The sequence below is a fragment of the Pteropus alecto genome, unplaced genomic scaffold (assembly GCF_000325575.1).
Source record: "Pteropus alecto unplaced genomic scaffold, ASM32557v1 scaffold335, whole genome shotgun sequence".
NCBI lineage: Eukaryota > Metazoa > Chordata > Mammalia > Chiroptera > Pteropodidae > Pteropus > Pteropus alecto.
Window position 1 is genome coordinate 104446 of NW_006436757.1, and position 20650 is coordinate 125095.

Here is a 20650-nt window from a genome sequence, read left to right on the forward strand (position 1 = left end):
ATTAAAACTACAGCAGGATAGCATTTTTTGCCTGAAGAGTGACAAGAATCAGCAATGCTTGCTAACATAAATTGTTGACCACTCTCATACCCTGCTGGCATGCCCTTGAGGACAGCAATTGGCAATATCCATCAAAATTTTAACTGGATATACTCTGAGAATCAGCAATCGCACTCTAAGAATGTATTTTACAAACATATTCTCACATGTGCTTTAAAAAAAAAAATGAGTGGGAGCATTGAGATCTTGCTCCATGGCATATGTTGTCAGTGTGGCTCAAATACAAAAATTAAAAAAAAAAAAAAAACCTTGAGTGACAATATGCTTTGCAGCCTTGTTTGTTTTGGCAGATTGAAATAATCTAAATGTGGGAGTCCATAAGATGGAATACTATCATTCGAAGAAAGTGGGGGGTAGAATTAAGCTTCTCTATTTGTCTTAATATGGAACTATATCCAATACGTACAAAGGTGAATTTTATAAGGCCAGTGCCAGGGAAGGAGAGCTGGGCGGACCCATCCAACTGCTGGCTCCCCCAGAGCATCTGCCAGCACCCATATCCAGAGGCATATTTACCATGTACCTAAGCAAGGTGAGGCTTTGGGGCCCTTCCCCACCACGGGCCCCGGCCAAGGCCCTGGAGAGGCCCCAGCCATGTATGTGTTCACATAGTCCTGTGTTTTTGTAAGATTTGTGGAAGATATTTTAACCCCAGTTGGTTAAGACCACCTGTCTTTCCCTTCAGGCTTTCCTGTCACACTTTCCCTTGTGCGAAGTGACACTGGAGCAGCCAAGGGCATTTTGGGGATCTGGCTAAGGGGGTTTGGAGACACATTAATTGTAGGTTTAGTGAGATAGATTTATGTGGCTTGCAGTAACTTCCATACAGAGTTAAGTTATTGCTTGCCATAGCTATGCCAAAATGGCTTCCAGAAATATTCCTACTACCCATTATACCGTCTCATCTGGATTGGTCACACAAAGGTTTGCACATCAAGTAATTAGTAATCATTTTAAAATATTGTGCTGTTTTATGGTTTTTAAAGTGTTCGTGGTATTTATGTTTTTTAAATGTGTAATTGAGTTTGATTTTTTAATTTTTTGTACCAAAAATTAAAAGCAAAATGTAGAATACCTTGCTAACCTCTGTCTTTAGGGGAGAAAAAAGAAAAAGAAGTTTACTATCAGGCGTGTCCCTCCTGCTGGCTTAGAACTCAGGAGTCCAGGTAGCCTGATATTACCCCATTTGTATCCCCAAAGGGAAACTTTATTAGTGGGAAACACATGTCCTCTATTTGATAATAGTCCTTTGTCTTCCTACAGAGTCCCCAAAGCCAGAGTGTCTCATACCTAAGTGGTTTGCTTTCTGTCTCTCCTTAATTATATTACAGATTAACAGACTGTCTCCAGTGTTTCACTGTTGGCAAACATTCAGGTAATACAGTCTTTCCCACTGGTGCTGGCATTTCTGTAGGACAGATTCCTAGAAACAGAATTGCTACGTTGAAAGCCGTGCATACCTAAATTGTTCTCCAGAATTATGCTGCATTCACCATGTTAACAATTACGTGATCAATAAAAATAATGAGGTAGATGATGGATAAATTCCTTCAAATGGGGAACAGGGCACAGACTACAAAATAAGACACAAAGCATGATTTTAAAATGAGAGTGGGAAGAGATGTAGGGAGTGCGGACGAGACTTCCACTTTCTGCTTCATGGTCTTTTATAGTTTTTAATACCTTAAAATACTTTTTAATAAACAAGTACTGCCTTTATGATTTTTTTCATGTTAGCAGTAGGAAGACACACGTTATTATACAAATATATCAATACCTGAGGAGGACACTCTTCCCTCTGTTATTAAGAATGTTCTAATTGACATGAAGAGCTATTCCCACCTCTCTCCTGAGCTCATTTCTGAAATAGAGTTCATCCTTAGGACATTAGGATTACTGTTTATCTTGGCTTGAGCTGGTAAAAAGAGCCTCTGTCCTTGACATCATACCAGATACGGTGATTTCTGCCTTGTCTCAGTCTTGGCATATTTCCAGCCCTTCTTAGAATAAGCCTGGGGTGGAGCTCATGGGGATCTACTCCTTGGCTTCCCAGGGACACTGGAGAACACTGGTGGCTCCCAAGATTACCCGGTATGTACTGCCATGAGACACTGGTGCATTTTGGGCAATCGTTGCAAAAAGCCAAGAGCAGCAATGTTGGGCTGGGCTTTGAGGCTGGGTGGAAGGACTTTTAGGGTGAGTGGCTGAAAGGAGGCTGGAGGTCTGGAGGGGAAACTGAGTACAGTGTATGCTAGGTAACATGAAGAGACTTGCCTGAAAGCCACTGAGGGGAGTTTGGGGGTGGGGACAAAGCCAGTCAAATGGAGTCTCTAGAGGTCAGAGGCCATCGCAAGTCAAAGGAAAGCAGAGTAGGCTGTGGGGAGCTTTAGAGGTGGAAGGCGGGGCCTCTAGCAAGAGTATGACTAATTAAAGCCACTCCGGAGCTACAGCCCTCCTCCTCCTGCTCCCTCACTTCTCTCATCCAGTCAATTATCAAGTCTTACAAGACTTAGAAGACTGATTTCTCTTTTCTTTATTTGATAAGTACTGAGTGCCTACCCTGTGCCAAAATCCATTCTAGGTGCTGGAGATACATCAGGGATCATGGTCCTTGGTCTCACGGAGCCCATGTCTAGAGGTGAACAGATAATGGCATAATTATTTCATTGTAATTGTATAAGTGTTTTATGAAGGAAAAGGAGTGCTGTAAGGCCTGCGGTTAAAAATAAATAACTTTTTTTACCTGTATACCTTATACTTACCTCAGAAACCACTACCCTATTTCTTCTTTTTTTTTTTTTTTGTACATATAGACTTTATATAGTTTTAGGTTCATAGCAAAGTTGAATGGAAAGTACAGAGTTCCCCTATGCCCTCTCCCCCGACATGTGCACAGCCTCCCTCACTATCAACATCCCACACCAGTGTGATACTTTTGTTACAATAGATGAACCAACACTGACACATCATTACCAACCAAAGTCCATAGTTCACATTAGGGCCATTTTTAAAAAATATATAACACTGTATTAACACTGAGACTCATAGCTCCAGGCCAGTAGGGAACCTACAATTTCTAAGAAGGAAATAGCCACTTAGATTAGTGTTTTACACAAGCAACCCACTCACTGCTTCTCCTTATCTGACCCATGAATGTGTCCTTACCTTCTGAGATTTATTTGGTTCAGATGCCACAGATACCACTCTTGTCCAGGCTACTGAAATGACCTTCAAACTGGTCTTCCAGCCCCTGTCTACCCTCCCACCCCAGCTCATGATTCGTGGTAATGTGTTATGGCAGCCCAAAGGAATTAATACAATTAGCTTTAACCTTTAAAGTATTTTTGATAAAAAGTTACTTGTGTTCCACTTTATAGTGCCTCAAGTCACCCCACAGGGATAAGTGGTTGAGTGATTTGTAGGACACGTTGGACCACATTACAGATTGTCTTCCATGGTTATCACCAGAAAAGCTAAAAGACAGAGGTCACGAACAGCAGTGAGACCTGCTGGTGAGCAGAGCCTGGGATAAGCAGCGGAGAGTGACAAGGACTCTGATGAACTAGAGATGAGATGTCTGGTCTCAAAGGGACAGTAGTTACTCAGCTCTAGCAGCTTATTGCCAATTCTCCGCATTTTCCAAGAAAAACTAGTAAACCTGATCTTTATGTGAAATAGAATTTTGTTTTTAGGTTGGGAACTCTGGTAAACGGCAAATGGCCTCAAATTCCTCTCCCCCTATATGCATAGCCTTTACAATGTGACCTTGCTGCTCTTCCCATTAGAGGGTGAAGTCTAGCCTGGCTTTGTGTCTCGTGTTGACCAACAGGATGCAGTGGGGGCAACATTTGCAACATTGAGCTAAGACCTCAAGAGACCTTGGGACTTTGATTGTCACCCTCTTGGAATGTTCTGTCATCATGTAAAGGAGCCCAGGATCATCTGAAGGAGGATGAGACCCCATGTGGAGAGCGGGCATGTGGTCAGAGAGAAGTCAAGTCATCCCAGCCATTCCAGCCGTCTCAGCCAAGGTCTCAGACATGTGAGTGAGGCCATCTACAACCGCCCACTGAATGCAGCCACAGAAGTGTTCCCACACCAGCAGAAGAACCACAAGGGTAAACCACAGAATCATGAGGAAAAGTAAATCACTATTGTCATAAGTCACTAAGTTGGGGTGGTTTATTACACAGCAATAGATAGCAAGTAGAAATTATTAATGTACCGTGCCAATCAAACACCTCGAGTCACCAGTTATTGATCTATTAACTGTGAACCCCTGAAGGATAGGAATTGTAACTTATTGATCCTGGTATCCCCAGTGCCTACAAATAAATGTGGCTATATGACAAACTCCTGTACACCTGCAGCCTCCTTGAAGATAGGTCTTTGTCATACATGCTTTTTTCATCTCAGCAGAGACTAATAGTTTTCTCTACAGTTTTATATCCCTTTAAAAAAGAATGTTTGTTGAATAATGAATTAGTAGTGCAAATTGCATAATAGGATGGAATTTCGGATGGCCGATGACCAATTAAACCAATGAGAATTTTGGTGACAGTATGTTACATCTTGGGAGAGCAAGAGAAGGTCACCTTGACCAACTACAGTCTCAAAGAAACAAGAGTAGAGACTCTCGATGGAGGCAGGAAATGCAGTAGAGCCAGATCCATCCAAAACTAGAGAACTCCAAAACGAGGCAAGACTACGGTCAGTAGTCAATGGGGTGCTCAGTTAGGAAGTGTTAGAATTTTCACCATGGAGAAAATAATACAAAAACAACCCAAAATTGAATTGAAGTTTAATCTTCTCTACCTTAGAAAACCTTTTCTCCTCACATCATCACTCATGTTAGGGGTAATAAAGTGTTTCAGCACCTGGCTGAATCTATGTACTATGGCTGTGTCTGCACAGCCAGAGTGTAGGGGCTGGCCAGGTACCAGGCAGATCAAGGCCTTGGCGCACTTTCTTCTCTGCCCTCCGCCACCAGGGGAATAAGGAATGAAGAAGACTTCTCTCTGAGGCAGAGCAACCTCCTTAAAGAACCTAAAGAATGGAGGGGAACAGAGCTCAGTACACTCTTCATCTCCACATATACACAATCCCTTTACCCCTTTCCCACTCCACCCTTTTAGTGGGGCATCAGAGAGAAGGGTTTCAGTATTTTGTCTAGCGACCCTGAATGGGAGGGTCACCTTCTACAGGCCCTTCTGCACACTGCTCTTTGTAACATAAACTCCCAGAATGTTAGAACCAGAAGAGATCTCAAGCATAGTTTGGACCAGTCCAACCCCTGCATTTTATTACCTAAGAAGTGAACAATTTCCAAATGGAAGCATGAATCCCAGAGCCTTTGATTAAAAGTCTCTGGGTTGTCTGGATGCCTCATTTGAAGGTAGCTCTGGATGTTTACTTTTTTCCTTTTCTAAAAAATTTATTTTTCAATTACAGTTGGCATACAATATTACATTAGTTTCAGGCATACAACATAGTGATTAGACTATGACTTACAAAGTGATCACCCCTATCTGACAACATACAGTTATTATAATATTATTGCCTATATTCCCTATGCTGTATTTTACTAGATGTTTGCTTTTAATCTGATTTCACCCATATGATAAGGAATTGGTTGCAGTATTGTGAAAAAGATTGCTGGGAGATAGCCTTTGACTCTCAGTTCTGTCCCTAGGGAGCTGTGTGACTCTAGATATTACTTAAGCCCTCTGTGCCTCAGTTCTCTCATTTACAGAATTGGAATAGTAATGGGAGCAACTTTCAGGATTGTTGGGAGAAGCTTAAATTAGATGAGCTTTGTAAAGGGCTTGATGAGGCACAGGGAGCAGAATGAACACTCCTTAAGTGTGATCTACTTCCCTTGCTGCAAACTTGTAGTTAAAACACATAAAGCACTCCCCTACCATGTGTCACAAAAACAGCAGCTTTTATTATTCATTATAACTCTTCGTATCTGTGCAAGGGAATACAAAAGTTGTAAATATGAACACTGTCTCTGCTCTTTAGGACTCTACAACCTATTTGGGGAAACAGAGAAATCTCCCTAAAAATACGATTAACAAGGCAAATCCATGATTACTAAGGGCCGAATTACTGATGTTTCTGAGAAAGGGAACCAGTTAAGGGGTGGTCTGAGCAAATGCAAAAAGAGGATCTGGATGTGAAGTTCCAGCAGGAACAAGGAAGGGCATTGCTTTCTCTAACCTTTCTCCTTCTGCCTTCTCACCCCACCTTCCACCTTGTTACTGCTGCCCCCTAGTGTCCATCACCTTCCTAGCATTCCTGGGTGATAACCCTGGCACTGTTCACCCCAGGGCAGTCTCCAGTGGAGAGGCTGCCATTCGCTCCAGGGCACAGCCAAGTAAGACTTGAAGCTCAGCCAGATCCCACTAAGAAGGAAGAAGATCTCTCTTCTTTGTGATTTAGGGTGAGCCTTAAATCCAATGATTGATGTCTTTATAAGGGAAATGTGGACACAGAGACACAGAAGAGACACGGAAAACTTCCATATAATGACAGAGGCAGAGATTAGAGTGATGCTTCTACAGCCCAAAGAACACCAAAGATTGTCAGTAACTATGAGAAGCTAAGAGAGAGGACTGGAATAGATACTCCCTTAGAGCCACCAAAAGGAACCAATTCTGCTAACTACTTGATTTTGAACTTCTGGCCTCCTAAACGATGAGAGAATAGGTTTCTATTGTTTTAAGCCTCCCAGTTTTGTGGTGCTTAGTTATGACAGCCCTAGGAAACCAAGGCATTTAAAAAAGGCTAAGATGGATGACAACAACTCCAATTGTCAGTGCCTTCTTCGTGTAAGGGGGTCTGCCGGACCCTTGCTAATTCAATTTTTCCCCCATTCTGGGCCTTTCCCTATCGTTGCCCCCTTCACCTTGGATCATGTTCAAGAAATTTGATGAAAAAGAAAATGTGTCCAACTGCATCCAGGTGAAAATCTCAGTTATAAAGGGTCCTAAGAACCATTTGATAGAGCCATCTTTAGGTATTGAAACATGGTTTAATCAAATCATGCCTAAGAAAGATTCTGCCAAAATAGCATGATGCCACGAACATATAGAAATCCTTACAGTAAGTGGAGAGTTACTGTTTTTTAGACAAAAAGAAGGACCTTTTTATCTAACCCTAAGATTACTTCACAAATATCCTTTTATCCTGCCACACCTGTAGGTTGAGAAAGGAGCCATCAAATTTGTACTTAGCGGAGCAAATGTCATGTGTCCAGGTTTAACTTCTCCTGGAGCTAAACTTTACCCTGCTACAGTAGATGCGATTGTTGCTATCATGGCAGAAGGAAAACAGCATGCTTTGTGTGTCAGAGTCATGAAGATCTCTGCAGGAGATATTGAGAAAGTCAACAAAGGAATTGGCATTGAAAATATCCATTATATTTAAATGATGGACTGCTATATATGAAGACATATAAATGAGCCTCAGAAGGAACGCACTTGTGCTAAATATGAATATTGTGCTGTATCTGTGTTTGTGACTGTGTGACAGCACAAAGACAATACTTCTGTGGTTATGCTGCATAAATTCAACAGATGCAAAAAAAAAAATGCTAAAACGAATTACTCAGAGGAATTTTAAAATGAAGTGCCGCCTAGACATGGGGCTGCCACTTTGTTTCACCTTGACCCCTAGCTTCATGCCCTGCCAGGATCCTGCCTCACTGTGATAGAGGCCACTTGGACAGACTCAGGCCTAACTAGATTCCTCAGAGTTCAAGCCCAGGATAGAGAAGCATAGAGATGCTCCTTCAAATTCTACCCATAGCCTGAGTGACAAATTTACTTTTCCTGACTCTGGATGTTCTTATTCTAGGATAACCGACATTGGGAATATCTATTCCTTTCAGAGAATGTTTTTTTCCCCCAAAACAGATGGATCCAACAGATTTTCTCAAAATATAGTCATCCACCATTGCTACAAGAGATGCACAAGCAGAGGGAGAGAACAGATTCAGTGACTTTTCTATGAGATCCAGAGCCCCAGTGCTTCCCCACCATTACACCTTGTTTCATAATTGCCTAGTAACCCTTGAGTTCCATGCAGGAAGAAACCATGTTTGTCTCACTCACCGTTCTATCCCCAGCAGCTAGCATAGAGGCTGATATGTGGTAGGAACTCAGTAAACATTTACATATGGCAGCTAGGTCTCAGTTAGGTGTCAGATGTCCTAGAGATCACATAGATAGTTGGTTGAGCTAAGACTTCAGCCCAGGACTTTTCCTAGTCCCTGTTAGGAATAGGTCATCCTGTAACGCTGAGCTAAGCAGTAGCTACAGCCCAGACTTCTCTTGTCTGAACCACTGCAAAACCTTTCTTTCTGGTCTCCCTACCACTCTCTCTACACACACCTTCTAAATCTTAAATTACACACACACACACACACACACACACACACACACACACACACACACACACCTGTAGACCTTTTAACCAAATGAGTGACTCCGTTATTCACATTCTGTAACATAGCTTATTATAGCATCCTGATTCCTTCCTACCTGTATGGTCCTGACTTCATAAGCTTTAACTCCCAGGCATGCACCCCCCTCTCTTATCCTTACCTTGTTTACCCAGAAAACTCCCACTCTTCCTTAAAGACCCGGCTTAAATCACCTATCCTTGTAAAATGTTCTTTGACTCTTCCCCTCGGGCTGTGTCCCAGCGTTTCCATAGCAACAGATCATTTCTGCCTCTCAGACAGCTCAGACCAAACCCCTATCTTCAGGCAGAGAGGTCTCCCATCGATGACTGCATTGTCCCCAATGTGATGGCCATGTTCCTCGCACCTAGCACAGGGTTTGGCAAAGAGCAGGGGCCCAGGAAGACTTTGTGGGGAGTTGACTAAGTGAGCAATCAGACACAGAGACTACTAAAACCAGCTTCCAAAAAAGCAGCTAAACCCTTGTGCACTTCTCACATCTGCAATATCCCGGAAGTGCGCAAGATGCTGTTTCTCTGCAGCCTAGATCCGGGGGCAGGCTCCAAGGCGCCACAGAACCCACTCCAAGCAGAGCCCAAAACCCAACTGGAAGGCTTGCCACTGTCCCTTCCCCAGGCATCCTGAAGGCCCAGAGTTCCAGCCAGAGAAGGAGACTCAGTAAGCTCCAGGGGCAGCTGCTTCTGCACCAGGCTTCCAGGCTGTGCCTGAGACCATCTTAGATTATCTAAGCAGCAAGACAGAGCCAGTGAGGGGACAGAAGAGTTGCAATGCTAGGAATGTGTATGCCCTTCCCCTCCCGTAAGTACACTTTTCCAGGTGACCCTCCACCCACGACAACCCAGACAAGTTTTGTGAGAAGAGGGCAGGGAGTTATTGCAGAGTCTGAAGTAGGAAGAGCTGACACTTAATTGATAATTGACTCTAGTTCTCAAACTTTCCTGCGCTAAAGAATCACCTAGGGTACTCTTTAAAATGAAGTTCCCTAGGCCTGTCCCCTGGAGTATATAATTGAGAAAGTCAAGGGTTACGTAGGAATCTATATTAAAAATCAAAACAAAACACACAAACACACACACGCACACACACACACACACACACACACATACACACACACAAGCACGCATGCACGCACTGCAATGACTCAAATGCAAGTAATCCTCAGACCACACTTTGAGAACGCATGCATGCACGCACTGCAATGATTCAAATGCAAGTAATCCTCAGACCACACTTTGAGAAACCCTGGCCAAAAAAGTCTTCCTGCACCAGCTGAAGATTCACCATCCTTCTCCTCCCCTAACTCCAGCCTCAGGGGGCTAGATGTCTGTAGGGATCTTGGGAAGAGACAATGATCTTGGGAGACTAACCCACAACAGGATTCAAATGGGAAGAGGGGTTAGGCCTGTAAAGTGCCTTGCAGAGCAGTCACGGGGAAGCAGATGCCACCTCAACCCGAGGAGGAACATTATGGCAAATCTATTGTATGATTCCCAGCTTAAGGCCTACCATCTACTGGGAAAGCTTCTTCTATCCTTCTAAATAAATCTAAATTCCCCAGCGTGGCTATGAGGCGCCTCAGAATCTAGTTCCTCTTTAGAGTCCCCCACTTCTAGAACTTAACCTCTCCCCCATCCCCATCACACAGAATCTCTCTTGGTCCTCCAAGTGTGGCAAGCCCTCCATCTGTCAGCCTTCCTTATTTGCCTCTCTCCACCAGGACCTGACCTGTTTGGTGGCTCTGCCTGGCCTGCCTTTCTCTGCTCTCGGTCTGGTCATGCTTCAGATCTCAATCTAGAAGTTACCCCTAAAGTTCCCTCTAGCTCCCACAGCTGGGTGGAGTAGCCCTGCTCTCTGATTCTTCTGCATCCCATAATAAAATTATTCACTGCCCCCTCACCAAAGCCTGACATCCTAGAAGAAATATTTGCTGAGTTGGACTGTTGAGTTATAATGAGCTGTTGACTTACTGTTGCCCCACGAGGCTAAGAGGTCCTCCAGGACTCATTGGCTGGCACTTAGTAGCTGCTTGATTAATGTCTAGCAATGAATGAATGGCAGCACCCTGGCAGAAAATGAAATTGGCTGCCTTGGGAAGCAGTGAGTCCCAATCACGACAACTTTTGTTCACAGAAGTTGATTCACCCCTTCTTAGAGATCTTGGAAGTGGGGGGAAGTTGAAGAATGCTGGATAAGGCACATGTATCCCAGGGTCCCCGCTGACGTGGAGATAATGAGGTAATAACTCCGGTCCTTGCTGAAGGGTATCTTTGAAAAGTAGCTGATCACTCGATATGTTTGGTTCACAGCAGTTTGTGTTAAGGAAGATAAACTCATTGTTGCCGAGTACCATCCTGTTTCTCTTATGCTCCCTTTCAGAGCCAGCTTCTGTCACACCCACCCTTGAATACGTGAGCACTTGCCAGGCCTGTTGGGACCACTGGACATAGAGAGCCCACCAGCCTTGAGGTGAGACCAGTTTCCTGAGCACTAACTCCCTGAATATATTTTGGGTATGGCCCCTGTCGGTGGGCCTAGCCAACTCAGGCTAGTGCCTACTGTATGCCAGGCTCCAAGTGAGCAAGGATGACAAGGTCTGACTTTCCCCAACCCACTGGAGACTTGGCCCCATAGGCCATCAAGATGTGACAAACCAGGTTCTTAGCACAGGCCTGTCAGTGATGTTATGTGGGCATATCTATAGGATAGGTCAGAAGCTAATACAATGCCCTGAGTCCCAGAGCCAGTGGCACTCAGAGCTGCTGGAGAGGCTGCTTGACTCCTGCAGTCTACCTCTGAAGCACAGATCTTTCCAGAACGTTTTCACAGTTCCCAAAGGTGCGAGAATCCAGACTGTGAATGGACCCATGCCAGCCCTCCTTTACCCACAACCCTACTCCAGGGAGATAAGCTTCAGGGGACTGAGCCCTATGTGTCAGGGTGTCTGAGGATGGCCTGGAGCAGGAGCCTAGGATTATAGCATTCAACCTGCTATTAATTAGCTATGTGACCTTGGGCAAGCCCCTTCTCTCTCTGAGTCTCAGATTCCTTCTTTGTAAATGAGGTAGAAGGATGAGACTGGTGTCTTCTGATCTTGGCTATGAATCAGAATCATCTGGGTGGTGGCAAGGGAAAGGAACTTGAAAATACACAAATTCCCAGGCCCCATCCCAAAACCCCTACAAGAATCTGAATGCCTGGGGAGGAGAGACCTACTGAAGATCTGGCCCCCAACCTCACCCATGAGGAAGCCTCTAGGGCCCCTTCAAACCCTGTCCAACCCCCTGTACTGAGAAGCTCTTTGGGATGCAATGATCCAAGTCACATTCCACTTCTTTCCAACCCTTAAGCCTCCTTGGGCCAGGGCTAGAGTAAGCTGCCCCACCTTTCTCTCCAATGAGTGACAGAGCCTGAAGCACTCATCAGTGAGCAGTTTATTACCCATGGACCTGTCCCCAGACTTCAGCACCCAGGCCTGTACACAGCCTTCACTCCAGCCACTCCTCTCACCCAGTCTCAGTCTCCGCCCGTCCCAGTCCTCCAAGCTCTCTCTCCCCAAGCCCTCCCTGGCAGCACCAGGCCCAGGGGCCACACCTCAGCTAGGGAAGGGAGGAAGGGCAGGGGAGAGAAGGCAAAAGCTGGGGAAAGAAGAACCAGATTGTCCCCAAGCTTCTGGAACCACCACCCCAGGATGAAGGGAAAGTGGGCAGGGCTGGGGGTGGGGCGAGGCAGTAGGATTGACAGGCGACAGGTTCAGGCAGGAGGCTCTTCTCCGGGAGGTGCAGGGAAGCCACTCAGGTCTCGGCCAATGATCTCACTCACTGTAAAGGAGGGATAGTTGAGAGATTGGGCTAGGAGCAACTCCCCTCCTTTACCAGGGACCCCCAATTTATTCCAGGCAGGCCTCAGTCTATGATGCCTCTAGGCTCCTCTTCCGCTGGGTCTCAGTTTCCCCAATGTATCTTGACACTTGCTCCCAATCAAATCTTGCTCAACTCCCTCCATGTGGGGTTCCCAGGCTCCCATTCTGGCCCTTTCCTGCTGGCTTAGCAGCCTGCAATGTCAGGGCAATCACTGTCAGCAGGGCCAGAGGTAGGGTAGCCAGTGGGAGAAAGGAGAGGCCAAATATGAAGGCTCCTCATCATCAACCCTGACTACTGTCACTATGTTTAGGGGGAAGCCGAGGCAAGGGAAAACATACTAGACTGAGACCTCGGCAAGCCACTGCACATGTCTGAAATTCAGTGCTTAAATCTGCAAACTGGGGAGCTAGATTGAATGATCTTGAAAGTACTTCTAGCCTGAGATTTTGCAATCTGGGGCAGAAACAGGAGAAGAGTTGGAGTAGAAACTCCATGCACCCTTCAGAATTAAGTTAACTGGGTTCAGGTGGCCACATGCACCAAGTATTTGCCTCCTAAGACCCTCCAACTGGCCCTGAGGGATCAAGGATGCCCATTCTCTGGGAAGCCAAGCTCCAGCCCTCAGCAAACATGCAGAGCAATCTCTTGCACACACTCACACTTGCAGTCCCCAGTCCCACACCCACCTTCCTCCAGCGTGATACCCTGGATAGGGACACTGTCTCGGAAGCCGCTGCCGTAGCCACCCCTGGATTTCTCCTGCTCCGGAGCCCCCTCCCCAGGGCCATAGCTTGGCCCTACCTCATTGTATCCCTCAGCAGGTGTGGGATGAGCACCACTCTGGGGAGGGAAGGGGCCTTCCAACGTTGGGGAAGAAGGCAGTGGAGGCCGGAAATGGGCTGGAGGAGGGAATGGCAGCCCCAGGGGAAAAGGGGAGCCCCTTCCCCCATACGGGTCATTAGGGAAGGGCCGGGGAAGGAAAGAGACTGGAGGTGGGCGGGCACAACCCGTAGTACCCCCAGTCTCAGGGAACATCCGAAGGCCAGGTCTGTAGGATGGTGGAGGCCCTGTCTGGGGGTACAGAGGGGGTGTGCCATAGCTGAAGCCTTCTGACAGGTAAGGAGTTTCATAAGCAGGGTCTTCATGAGGATAGGAGGGATAGGGGGGTCTGGGTGGTGAGAAGTCCATGTCATTGCCAAAGGAGGGGCCCGATGCTGAAGGGAAGCCCCGGAGAGATGGGTCTGGTAGTGGCTCCTCCTTGAAGATCACTGGGTGGATGGGAAGCAGGAAGACAAATTGGTGAGAAGGCTGGCAGGCTCCCCACTGCACACCCTTCATCTATCTTCCATCCCCAGGTTTCCTCCATCCTCCAACCCCTCACTATGGGGGCATGGCGTCCCTCTGCCCTACCACGGCTCCCCATATCCCCAAACCCCATCGTGGGCTGTCCTAGAGCGCACCAGGCAGGAACTTGAAACTCTGGGTAGGGCTGCGCTTCCTGCGCCCATTGGAGACATAAAAGTAGACCTGGACGGGCCGGGACACCCGCTTGTTGCTGTACTCAGGGACAGTCAGAGTCAGTGTCACCTGGGGAGGAGCAGAGGATGAGGCAGGAAGCCCTCAAGGACCTAGGCTCAGCCCAGTCCTTTCAAGGACAAAATCTGCCTCCTGGCTTTTTCCACTTGCTAAGGAGCAAAGTTCATTCCCTAAAGATGAACCTGCCTCCAGAGTGGCCAGACTGCCCTCTCTAGAAAAGAACAGGTCTCTTCTGGAGTCCTTTCCCATGGGTAAGGGACACAGCTGGGAATTCCCTGACTTCGTCCCTGCCCTGCCCCCAGGGTGGGCATCCCAGTGACACTGGTACCTCATTGCTCTGCAACCGGTTCACTGTGGCCTCCTCCTCCCATTGCAGCTTTCCATCTGTGCAGGAGGAACAGGGAGCTCCAGCTCAGCTGTAGGGCCCCTGCCCCCTGCCCAGTCCCCTGTCATTTTCCCTCTTGCTAGAGCCAAGGCCAGACCCAGAAGGCCCCTACAAGGCCTGGCTCACAGAGGGGCCCACTGCATGTTTACTCAATCAATTGCAAGAGGCAGAGTTTAAAACTGTCTGCAAGACATAGAGCAGCAAACACAGACCAAGAGAAATGGCAGGGCCAGTCTAGGGACCAGAGGGAGTAGGTGACAGAAGCAACTCTTGAAACCTCCTACCAAGCTCCAAACATCCACACCCATGATAGTGCTGGGAGGACATTCAAGGGTAGGGAAGGGTCCTAGCTTGAAGGAAGGCAATGATACCTCAAGTCTCATGACCCAGCACCACTGAATCTGCTCTGACATGGTCCCAGGGTGCCATATTTGAATGTAGGGGCTAGGGTTCTTGGTGGTCAGGGCTGAGGGAGGCCAAAGGCCTCAGGTTGGTGGGTACACCTGGGACCCTCAGTCTTCCCTTTCTCCACCCCTGCAGCTCTATCTTGGGGTACTTCATAAGCTCTCATAATCATAGCTGCGCTGCTAGGCTCATAACTTAGGAAGAGCTCAGTGTGGGGCTATGTGGATGTAAGTCAACTCTTCCCTTCTCCTCATGAACCCTACCCACATGGGGGTCAATTATCTCAAAGCCAACTCTTCTTTAATAAATAGAATGTGTATTTCTGTATTTTTCACATTTGTTCACTATCCTGAGCATTTTAGATTACTGTAATGCCCATGAAGCAGACAGTACAAGAGGAAAGACGGTCTGTCTACCCCATTTTACAGAGAAGGAAACTGAGGCTCAACTAGCTAGTTTAGTGACAGTGCCAGAGATCTTTCACCTGCCTGTTCCAATACTTCCTGCCTGCACTCCCCTCCCCAGTGGGTACTCACCAGGGCCTCTCTCAATGAACACCACCTTGGAGTCTGGCAGGAAGTTGGAGCCAGTCAGCACTAGTTCCTCTCCTCCTCTCACAGAGCAGGCACTGGGGCTATAAGCCTCCACCTGGGGCAGCTCCTGTGCCGAGCGCTGGGCTGCAGAGCAGTGGCTGGGCTGGGTATGGAGAGGACAGCCTCCTCTGCCCCCACCACAGGGCCCTGGAGGAGCCCTCCTCAGCAGCAGACACACAAGTGAACCAATGGAGTCCCTGGGGTAGCACCAACCATGTAAAGAGCTCCCCGCCCCCACACACGCACAGCAGAGAGAGGTAAACAGGATGGACTAGAGAGTTATCCAAACAAGTGCACAGAGCAACCCGGGGCAGAGGGAGGAAAGGGCCACTTTGACCCTGCCGAGACAGAGTCTGCATGCAGTAGGGGCAAATTAGAACACTGCCTCCACCCCTCCAGGATAAAAATAAAGGCTAAGTCCTTTACAGGGCTACCCAAGAGAGATGGGGCACAGGACACTAGGCAGAAGAAATGGGTGAACAGACAGATACACAGATAAGAGGGTCACAAGAGATAGAGAGATGGCATAAGGCCTCTTTGCTCACAGCACTCGATGGGCACTGATGCAGTCTGCACAGAGACGACCTTCCCATTGCCCTGGGGCACATGTACCCGGAACACCAGCCGCACACGTGTGTTCTTGCGTCCGATGTCCGTCTCACCCTTCCGCAGCTCAATGTCTGAATTCCGAAGCTTCAGGATTCCAGCACAGTCAATGCTGTAGCAAAGAACGGAAGGCAAAGCCCTCCCAGCTGAAGCAAGAATGGTAATGCCTACTCCCCACAAGATGGAAGCCCTCACTCTCTACTCAAAGCCCTGAAGATCTTCTCTGGAAGCCTAGGGCGTCTATTTTAACCCAGAGATGGCCTCTCCAGTGTGCTCCCCAGCTCCAAAAGTCCTCTTCCAGATGGCGAGAAGGCCCGAAACTGCTCCTATGGATGTCGTCTAGCTCCTCTGAGAAGAGGAAGAGTAAGCCTAGCTAAGGCCCCATGGAAAAGACTGGTCCTAAAGCCTAAAGACTGAGGGGAAGTGGAATAGGGACCTACTTAGCTGCCATGTTGTTCTCGGGAAGCAAGGTCATCTCTAACACCTTCGTACCACTGACTACAGCTTCATAGCTGGCTGTGGCTACCATCTTGCCAGTGATCCGGTGCACCTGATAGAAGGCATGAGGCCGCAGGTTCCTTTCATCAGCAGTGCCAATGAACATCTGTAGGGTCAGTGGCTTCTCATTATAGCCTAGGAGCTGGCAGAGGGAGACAGAGGCCATCCAACTGAAATCCCCACTGTCTCATCCATCATTCATCTCTGGGTTTTCAGTGGGGTGGGGTTGGGGGGGGGTGGAGTCCGGTGGTGGAGGAGGCGGTGAAGATGGTAAAAGACAAAGGATATCCTGGAAGGGATTCCCAGGGGGAATTGGGCACCAGTTGTGGAGAAAACGTGGCCTGGAGTTCACAGTGTTATTCTTGGAAGAAGGCCCAAACTGGGCTGGGCAAAGGGGAAAATCTTCCAAGAGACTGGCCCAACTCAACAGAGACAACCTAACTCCCAGTGAACTCTGGCCTCAGCCTAAGCCCTCCTCCACATCTGGCAGGCCACCATTTTCCACAGTAGACATGAGGCTGGTGTCCCATGGGATGAGTTGGGGAAGGGGGAGTGGAAAGACAGAGGAGTAGAAAGTATATCCGGGTCCTTGAAGGGCACCCTTCCTCCCCCAACTCCAGCTCCACCCCCAAGCTGCCTGCAGGGTCACTGCTGAGAGGGAGTGTGGGAAAGGGCAGTGCCACGGGTCTGCACAGCTGGAGCCCATCTGCAGGGATCTGGGACTGCAGAGGAGAAAGGCTATCAAGCCTGGCCCCTGCCCCTTACCTTGACTACGGGATGACCACCAGGGGCAGCTTTGACAGCACCTCGGCTGCCCTCTGTTTCATAGTGGGCCCGGTGGTGGGCTCTAGGTTGCACCTCAATCCTCAGTTCCAGCTGCTCATACTGGCTGGGCAGAGGCCAGTCCAGCGGGGGTAGGGCAGAGGTCCTGGACAGGAGAGAAGAGCACTGGTTATCTGCAGCCTCAGACCCAGGTCAGAACAGTGCTGGATCCCAGATCCCTGGGTGGTGAGGGAGGAAGGGGTATGGATGTGGGAGAAATTGCAGCAGAAATAAAACAATCCAAAAGCCCCTCAGAGCCCCTCAAGATGAGGGTGTGGAAGATGGCACCAGGCCTAAGACTCCCTCCTTTTCAGCTCTGAGCACAGGGCCTCAGGTGGCAAGGGTTTACCTGAATACAGAGGAACCCCAAGCCCATCCTAATCCTCAGGCCTGGATGGGAAGAGTCAAGTAAAGAAGTACCATTTCAGATCAGAAAAGGCCTCAGAGATTAACCCCTTTGTTTTTCAAATAAAGAAACTGAGACCCAGATGATAGAACACAGTGGGTCAAGCAAGCCAGTTCCCAGGCCAGTACCTATTCCACTAGTTGGGGCTGGACAGGTCCGTTCCAGGAGCTGGGGGCTAAAGATGTGCAACTTTCCTGTACTGAGCTCCCAGATACCCTAGGCCAGGGGATCTCAACTGGTAATTGCCCCCAGGTGATATTTGGCAATGTCTGGAAACATTTTTGCTTGTCATAACTAGGGGAGGGGGTGCTACTAGCATCAAGTAGGTAGAGGCCAGGGATGCTGCTAAACCATCCCACAATGTCCAGTACAGCTCCCAGAACAAAAAAAAAAAAATTGTCTTGCTCAAAATACCTAGTGCTGAGGGCAAGATACCCTGCCCTATAGGAACCCAAGGAAGCAGGTCTTAGGGTTTCTTTCCAAAGGAAACTTTTCTGGATGGAGCCAACTCAACCTGACATCCCACGGTTTAGCATTATTGAAATAGGCAGGGTTCTTTGAGGGTAAAAGGAGTAGAAGAATGCAAGAACTGCTTGTTTTAATATGAATGTTTGACTTGTAAATATATGCTATTTTAATTCAAATTAGCATCTATGCTTTTAAAGCACAAGTTATGCTTTAGAAATTAAGAGTTAGAGAAGGGAGCTTCCTGCTACCCAGTGAAGAGCTTAAATCCAGCCCATGGTCCATGCCCAGCCAGTGCAAGCCCAGAGCTGGGGATGGGGGACATCCTAGAGGAACTCCCCCTTTCCCTAAGTAGTGCTGGTGGGAGGCTTTTTCTAACTGATCCACAGGGAATGATTATTCTTTTGGAAAAGATCACCGGTTTGTAGACAGCATGCTGTTTGTTTTCAGTTCTCCCTAAAACTGAGTAAATTGAAGCAGTCAAGCTGGTTGCAGATTTTCTTTTAAAATGCCGAAAGCACAGAACTAGGACCTCTGTTCAGACCCATGTCTTGACCCTCTTGCTCATGCAGTGTGATGGCTGGAGACAGCAATGGTGCCAGACACAACCCTCACCTGAAGACGGGGCTGTGTCCCCCAATCCGGGCCTTGGACCAAGCCAAAGGGGAAGGCACTGCCAGGTAGTCCATGCCGGCCACCTCCTTCCGAGGACCCCCTGGAGGAGCTGCAGCCTCCTCGGCTCCAGAAGGCAGCTTCCCATTGCATGAGGCAGGCTCCTCAGACCGAGGCAGGGCCACCGCCTGCTCGCTGGAAGTCCGCCGGGTTTTCTGGGGGATGCTCTCCACAGGTGGGGCTCCCACATAGTCAAAGGGGCCAGGAGAGCCAGGGTCCCGGACCAGAGGCAATGGGGGTGGTGGAGGTGCCTCAGGCCCCTCCTCCCCCAGGCTGCCCCTGCGGGACAGAGCCGGAGAGGCCGAAGATGGGGTTCCGGAGCTGGAATAGCGCCGTTTGCCACATGGAGAGGCAGGCCGTGGAGAGGCCGGGGTGGGCCCAGGAGCGCTGAGGAGTAGCCAGCTATCTTCCGGCCCTCGGCCTGCGGGGCTCGGACCATACAGGCTCCAGGGATCATCGGGGGTCCATGGCCTAGGGGAGGCCCGGGGCGAGGGCAGCGGGGAGCCCAGGCCAAAGCGGGAGGCTGCTTCATTTAGCTCAGACTCCACCTCATCGCATGCCGCATACAGGGCTGCCTCATCAGAGGTATCCGAGAAGAAGCTCCACGAGGACAGGCTGCTGCTGCCAGGGCTCGGGCTGAAGAAGGCGCCCCCTCCCTGGCCCCCTGCCTCTCGGTAGCCTCCAAAGCCTTCTGGCGGGGGGTAATCCCTGGGGGAGCCATCCCCCCACGCATCAGGGTTGTCCTCCAGCGTGGCTGGCGGGTCAGGCGTGGGAGAGATGGAAGTGATACGGATGCTTGGGCATTCAAGGACACGGCCTCCCCCAGTCCCCCCAGAGCTCCCTCCTGGCCCCCCCAGCCTCACTGATCGGGCTGGCTGGCTCTCCCAAGTGCCAGGTGAGGGGGCTGGGCGGGGTGGTGGTGAGTGCATGCCGGGCCGAGGGGGTGGTGGCCGAGGAATGCCAATAGGGGCAGCGCCATAGGGAGGGGGCTCTCCCAGGGCCAGACGGCAGCATGGTGGGGCATCCTCTGAGTCCAGTTCTGTCAAAATGGAAAGGAAAAGGGACAGAGAGACGGGATGCCACAGAAGATGGGGAGAGAGAGAAGCGAGTGAGATGTCTAGGTTCCTTGAGTGGCCACCCCACCCCAAGTCCTGTATGCTACCCCCTCCTCAGCAAAGAAGAGTCTCTGGGGTGCTCTTTAGAGCCACAAAGACAGAAGCCAAGTTGGACCTCAGAAGCTGGAGGAGATAGATTCAGATGTGCCAGGCTTTTTCCCACTGGGAGAACCTCACACTCTGAGACCCCGGCCCTTAGACCTCGGGTACCAGACCTGGTGGGTGTTAAGGTGAGGGAGGAAGGCGGGTGGAGAGGGGCTGGAGCCGGGCCTGGAGGCGTGTTTAGAGAGACGCTGGGCTGGGCTGGGGGCGACTCACACATGAACCCAATTAGCAGCGGTTCCCAAACCCCCAAACGGCGCTGGCAGGAGCCCCGGTTGCCATCGCAACGGTGGCCAGGGGAGGGGGGGCGCCAGAGCAGTGGTGACGAGGGGAGGTGGCTCCTCCCTCGCTCCCCCCCAAATCTAGGGGCGGGGATGCAGCCGAGGGGGTGCTGCGTGCCGACCCAGCTGGGGGCGAGGGAGGGGGGTCGCGGGCCGCGAGGATTCCGTGCGAGAGGCGGCCGCCGCCCCCGGCTCAGTCCCCGCCATCTGCCTCTCATTGCGGCCAGACAGGGGAGGGGGAAGGGCTCCCAGGAGGGACCTGAGAGCGCCCCCGGCCCCGGGCGTTGGGTCTGCTGGCCCAGGGCTCTGTCCACAAGGGGCAAGCTCCAGAGCCCCACCTCCCCTTCCCCCGGCTG

At 49.4% G+C, this 20650-nt stretch overlaps 1 protein-coding gene and 1 pseudogene across 1 annotated transcript in view; one reads left to right on the top strand and one right to left on the bottom strand.

The window, feature by feature from the left end:
• The first annotated feature begins 6978 nt into the window (after window positions 1-6978).
• On the top strand, window positions 6979-7526 carry LOC102888583 (annotated as a pseudogene).
• A 4493-nt stretch (window positions 7527-12019) lies between these two features.
• The window catches only part of NFATC4 (nuclear factor of activated T cells 4), a 9313-nt gene continuing 682 nt past the window's right edge, over window positions 12020-20650 (bottom strand). Inside the window, exons 2-10 of the mRNA XM_025048028.1 lie at window positions 18740-19835; window positions 17197-17359; window positions 16374-16573; window positions 15873-16045; window positions 15271-15411; window positions 14273-14328; window positions 13869-13995; window positions 13095-13676; window positions 12020-12366 (exon numbers count right to left, since the gene is read on the bottom strand). Of these exons, the coding sequence (XP_024903796.1) occupies window positions 12299-12366; window positions 13095-13676; window positions 13869-13995; window positions 14273-14328; window positions 15271-15411; window positions 15873-16045; window positions 16374-16573; window positions 17197-17359; window positions 18740-19835 (2606 nt within the window). The 3' untranslated portion in view covers window positions 12020-12298. The remainder of the gene's footprint in view (window positions 12367-13094; window positions 13677-13868; window positions 13996-14272; window positions 14329-15270; window positions 15412-15872; window positions 16046-16373; window positions 16574-17196; window positions 17360-18739; window positions 19836-20650) is intronic.